This window comes from Eschscholzia californica, unplaced genomic scaffold (genome assembly GCF_041429995.1).
Source record: "Eschscholzia californica isolate CP2 unplaced genomic scaffold, dmEscCali1.0.p SCAF_3, whole genome shotgun sequence".
NCBI classification, from domain to species: domain Eukaryota; kingdom Viridiplantae; phylum Streptophyta; class Magnoliopsida; order Ranunculales; family Papaveraceae; genus Eschscholzia; species Eschscholzia californica.
The window spans coordinates 45,720,138-45,726,375 of record NW_028238420.1 but is presented as its reverse complement, the minus strand read 5'-3'; the positions used below and the strand labels follow the sequence as shown (position 1 = coordinate 45,726,375).

General features: G+C 37.0%; 1 protein-coding gene across 1 annotated transcript; it reads left to right on the top strand.

Annotated features, from left to right (window-relative positions):
- Positions 1-344: 344 nt before the first annotated feature.
- Positions 345-2,050, top strand: LOC147550829 (F-box protein At1g20360-like). The gene is made up of 2 exons (XM_086665185.1): positions 345-510; positions 724-2,050. The coding sequence occupies exons 1-2, from the start codon at positions 450-452 to the stop codon at positions 1,854-1,856; spliced, it is 1,194 nt and encodes a 397-aa protein (XP_086521311.1). The 5' UTR covers positions 345-449; the 3' UTR covers positions 1,857-2,050.
- The last annotated feature ends 4,188 nt before the right edge of the window (positions 2,051-6,238 follow it).

The following is a 6,238-nucleotide window of genomic DNA, read 5'->3' as shown; positions in this document are numbered from 1 at the left end:
TCATCCCTTTCAAATAAAGGGGTTTAAAGTCGTGAGGTCATAAACTAGTAAACAACCAAAGCGTATACGCAAGCGGTTTAAAGTATTGACATATATTCCAAAGGTTTTTGGAGGTCTTGCGTTCGATCCCCAGAAGAGGTGGAAATTCTGGCTTATTGAATTTGGGATTATTAGGGCATAAATAATGTAGTTAGTTAGCCTTTAGGTCGATGACTATCATACATCGTAGTCGAATTTCAGAAAAAAAAAAAAAAAAAAAAAAAAAAAAAAAAAAAAAAACATAACCTAGTTTTTCCTCAAAAACAAAGTTTGAATTAAAAAAAAAAGAGAAGGATAGAATAAACGGAGACCTTTATAAATAAAGCAGGCAGGTGTTTGCGCCTTTAGTATTTCCCTATTCTCTCCCTTTTACCAGTCATCTTCTCCGGAAACAGTAATCTGACGGCAGAATGACAGTGAAACGCAAGATTATTAGTTCCCAAGGCATCAGGACAGTAAAAAGAAAAACAGGTAGTACTCATCATTCTCTTTTGGGGATAGATGAATGTGGGTGATTAGTCAATTCAGGGTACAAGTTTGATTAACTTTTAGTTGGTCTAGGGTTTAATGGAGTATGTTTTATTTGTTCTAGAATCAAGTAATTTTAAATACCTCTTGCTGACTATTATTTGTAGTTTATGAACAAACCATTTTACTTTGTTTCTCTCTCTTATTTCTGTGCAGATACCTTCTCTCTGCCAACGACCGTCGTAGACAACCTTGACGATAATCTCCTCTGTGAAATTCTAATACGACTGTCTGCTAAAACCCTAGTGAGATTCAAAGTTGTCAACAAAAGATGGTATTATTTGGTCTCTGACCCTTTCTTTGTAAACAAACATACTAGTCTTCAAACCAATCTAAATGCTTGTAGTTACTCGGTGAGGTCTTCTACTCCTGCAAATATCATTCGGCTATATTTTGATCCATCTTCACCTAATATCCTTATGAAAACTGTCGTTTCTCTTGGCTTGCCTAAAGAGTTTGATGAGTATAAGTGTGGGTATGTCAGAGGCATAGCTAGTTTTCATGGCCTTCTTTTGGTTGTGTTGTACCAAAACAATATTTGCATTTTTAACCCTTTAACCAAGACAAAACAACTTATTCCATCTCCTCACAAAAGACTAAGATGTTACTATGGGTTAGTCTTTGGGCCAACTTCATCATCTCTGTGTTACTATAACCACTACAATGTAGTTTGCATGGTTATAGCAAAGACAATGATTAGATTCAAGATTTTCAATCCCAAAAAAGGGTGTTGGAGAGATTCCAAGAAGATTGCGAGGATAATGTATGATAATGACTCTAACCATGAGTTAGCACATATAGTAATAGTACGTAATCCTGTTTGTTTTCAAGGGATTATACATTGGTTAATTAACAGCGGAAATATTATTGCATTTAATATGGATAAAGAAGAGAGCAGAATTTTTGAAATACCCAAGAGTGTATCTAAAATGGTCACTAGGAGTTGGCTAGGTGTTGTAAAAGATGAAGTTAATCTTGTAGTGGTTACCCCAGAACATGAAATAATCATTTGGGTACTCCATGACTATGAAAAAAATAAGTGGAAAATTAAGAGAAATGATGAGATAAAAATGAAGATTCATCGTACAGCTTATATTCGACCCATGTTCTTCGATGGTGAGAAATTAGTTTTAGATGTCACAATCGCTTGCAAGAATTGGAGGACGAAACATTATTGGGTAGAACACGATATTCAAACCGGAGCAGAACTATTATGTTCTAATGTTCCTGAGAGGTGTATTCCTCATATGAACACTCTAACTGAGGTTGGTGGCAACAACCAAGCTTGATTAGAAAATTAGTATGAAATTTGGGAAACTTGGAGTACTTGTTTGGATAGTTATTTTATGTTTTATTGCACTTTAGATGTTTTATAAGTTGCATATGCAAACAATGAAATTCTCAATTATAAAATTTCTTTTGTAGTCCGTATTTTTGTTTCTGAACGTTTATGTACATACATTTGCTTAGAGTCTTTTCCTAATTTATGCACTCTAGTAGATCTTTCTCTTTCTTTGTCTCTCTCGCCGTATCTCTTTTTCTAAAGGGACGAAGACCCGTCACAAAATTCACCACTTCTTAGATTCTTAGAACTTAAGCATTTCTTTCTTGATAAAATTTCAAAGGTTTGACGTGGTACTCAATGATTATGAGAACAAGTGGAAACTTAAGAGAAAGGATGTGATAGAAACAAAGATTAGTCGTATAGTTGATATTTACCCCTTGTCATTCGTTGGTGAGAGATTGCTTTTATATGTCTTGACCACTTCCAATAATAGAGATTTTACACATAATAGGCAAGAACACAATATCCGAACTGGTGTTTCAGGACCTTTATGTTCTTAAGGTCGATTTGGGTGTTATCCTAAGATAAGCACTCTCCCTGAGGGTTCCAGCAGCAGCCAAGGTAACTGAAGCTTGATCAATTAACTTTTGTACTTTTTGTTGTTCGTATTGTCTCCATAAATCCTTACATCAGTATGTAGAGATCAATAGAGTTGTTACTGTGTGTTCTAGAGTCCAAGGACTAGAACTCGTAACAAGGGAACTAACGCCGGTACTAGTATTACTGCATCAAATTCTTTTAGATCATCATTGTCAAGTTATGTTGCTTGTAAATTACGTATAGGTTACTTCTAAATTTTCATTCGTGACGGACTATTTGACAGTTCAAAATAACGAGTTGGGCATATCTGGGGGAACTGACTATTAACGAGAAAAAAAGTATTAACATGTTCCTAAAACAATTCCATACCTGTTAGGGATAAAGGGTGTTGTTGCCAGTAAGGGTTTTAACTATTTTCATTGTGAAGTTTATTAAAACTTTTTAAAGCGGTACGGTTGGCACCCATGAACAATGGTCCACACAGTTCTATAACTTGTTACCAGCTATGTTTTATAATTAGACCTTATGCCTCCTGGAAGTTAGTTCTAAGAAGGCGAGACAGTGCATCGAGGCATACGCCTCAAAGCATGTGTCTGAAGTTTAAGAAGGGTAAAGATTAATCGTAGTTTTCCTCATATACTACTATCACATAAAGTTGTAAGTGTTTAATAAACAAAAATGCTAATATATTTGTGTTATCCAACAATTCAATCCCGCGTCCATTCCTCGTATACTACTATCACATAAAGTTGTAAGTGTTTTTTTTTTTTTTTTTGTTGAAAGGATAAATTATATTAATAGGAAATGAGAGTACTATTACAATACATTTTACAAAGAAAATAGGGAACGTGTTTCCAAACTTTCGATCTATTTTTCGCTCGAGCCCATTTAGCCAGCTTATCTGCCACTCCATTGAATTGCTAATATATTTGTGTTATCCAACAATTCAATCCCACGTCCACTGTAACTTGGACACTCCTCTTAAACCCATGAGGTCGTGGGATGGAGTCTCGGTAGTAGCAGTTTCCGTCAAGATTTATCCTATGTAATTTAAGCTATAAATAATGTAGTAATTTCTCGGGCTTTAGATCTCTTTTTTGTCGGTCTCCATCAATGCCTTGTAACGACTAACGTAAGTGGTAGTCGGATTCTCAAAAAAAAAAAAAAACTCAATCCCATGTTTTATCTTGGCCGCGGCTTTGGGGCATAAAGAATAATCTTCGAGGAAAAATTCTCTAGGGAATCTATGTTTTTCTGTACATTCTCGAGGAATATTATTTTTTAACCCAAAAATTAACTTGATCAAACATTGCCCCCTAATCTTCATCCTCTCCATCACCATCGCCACCACAACTTTTCACTACCACCATTTTGTCCACCATTTCCTCCTCTTCTCTCTCCTTTCTTCTCCTCTCTCACTTACTGTTACCCTCTCTTTCTCGGTCTCTCCCTCTCTCTCCCTATCTCTCTCTATTGATCTCCCTATCTATGTCTCTCGATCTCTCACTGTTTCTCTCTCAATCTTTCATTGTTTCTTGATCGATTTCTCATTGTTTTTTTCCCCTCTCTCACATAAAGACACTGTTCCGGCGAAGGGAATACAGACACTGTTCCGGCGAAGGAATACAGACATTGTTCCGGCGAAGGGAAGTGTTCCCTTCGCCAGAACCAGACCTCGAGGAGGGTTTTGGGCGACACCCTTCGAGTATTTTGTGGCCAAGAAATATTTCGTGGACACAAAACGTTTTGTGACCCTGACCATTCCGTGGCTGCAAAACCTTTCGTGGCTATAAAACGTTTCGTGGCCACGAACTCTGTGATCTCCACAGAGAGATCTATACATACTACAAGAGAGAAAGAACAAGATAGAGGCTGCAAGAAACAGAGATAAAAACTGCGACAAAAAAAATTAATCTACAGAGAGATATGTCTACAATGAGAGTGATCTACAATGAATGAGAGAAAGATCTAGGGTGTGAACGACAAAGAGTTAGTCAATGAGAGTGAAAGAGATGGTGAGAGAGAGAGAGGAAGAGAGGGAGAGAGGACGAGAGAGAGAGAAGATGAAGATTAGGGATCAATGTTTGACGAAGTCAATTTCTAGATTAAAAGATGGGCAGCCACGTTGATTCCTCCACGGCAGTGAGAAAAAGTGACATTGTATCGTGCGCCCACAACAATAAACCGAAACTTTTATTCTCAAATAAAAACTTTTATTTCTTGGGCCTTGACCTATGGTTGTCCAGGGCCATCCGGACTTCGACTTAGATCCGTGGACCGAAATTTTACGGGTCTTGACCCGAGTGGGAGTTTTTCTGACGAAAGTCTAACTTTTCTTCCGGTCCTACCTAAATTTTATCGAAATTGTCTCGGACCACCCGAAGGCCCGAAACGGATTTTTCTTAAAACTTATTTTGGAAATCATTAAGACTCGAATTAATTTTTTTTTTTTTTTAAATTGACCGAGCTCTTCAAAAGCCCAAGCTGAGTTTTTTTTAACTTGATTTTAGAAATCATAAAATCGGAACGCACAATTAGTCGAATTCTTCGAATATATACTTAAGGTCCGTAATTTGACATAGAAATATCGACAAAAGTATCTCCCAGATTATCAAGCATATATAATTATTAGCCTTGAATATTATATGAATGCATGTGATGTGAATGCGACACCTAGTATGATCATACAAAGTTATTTCTTTCATTCTTGCTGTTTTAAGCACGGATGGGTGCAAGTTGTAATAATTTTAATTTCAAGTTTACACGATTCGCGTATCGTTTGAGTCTTGTAATTAGAGTTTATGGTCTATGAGCCCGTTGAAGTAACTCAAGGATGGGATCCTGATTCGAGTGGGAGAAATCAATGGAGGTTCAAAGATGGCGATCTAGGCGAAACAAGAATAAATCCTAAGAAGATTAGATCTTTTAGGACTAAAGGTCATACTAGGATTCATATGTGCTTGATTTATTTTCTCGCGCGCTTTTATTTACTTATTTACGTTTTATGTCTTGGATGTTAGTTAGGCTAAATAGTTCACTATAACGCATACTAGACAAAACGTAAAAGTCCCTAAAAGTAATTTTGAGAAAAATGCATACCCAGACTAAGACACCCTTTGAGCCCTCAATCAAAGAAGGTGGGGGGGCCTTCGCAGAGTGCTTCCTCCATCTTGAGACAATGCGGCTAGCCTCATGGCAGGGTCTACGCGTCTAAATGGTTTTTCTCAACGAGATCGGCAAAAGAGTTCTGGATACTCGAGGCAAAAGGATAGATTAGGCATTCATTAATATCATCTATCAACCAAGAGTCATAAGATCAGTGAAGTAGTTCACTCACCTAGGACGACGGAGTTGAGGGCAGGGCTCTAGTCCGCTTAACTTCGAAGAACTAGGATCTTGGAATCACGCTATTCAATTAGGGGCGATTTTATTGAATAATGTTGGAAAACGACTTTTTTCCAAAAACGATAACGATTTTAAAACTTTGCAATTCTTTCTTGTAATTTAAGATGACAAAAGAGAACTTCAACTTTCGCTCACTTCTCAACAATGAGAAGTTGAATGAGCAGAACTTCCTCGAAGTTGAATGAGTAGAACTTCTTTCATGTAGTTTAAGATGACAAAAGGAACCTAGGAATAGTTCTCAGGATGGAAGGCAAGTTGAATGTGCTAGAAACTAATAGTAGTTTTTCTGTTTGAGAAATGATAGAGTGCCCAGCTAGAATGCCCACTAAAATGTCCAAATTTCCTCATTTAGAAATAAAAGCGGTCCCCAGCGTAGTCATA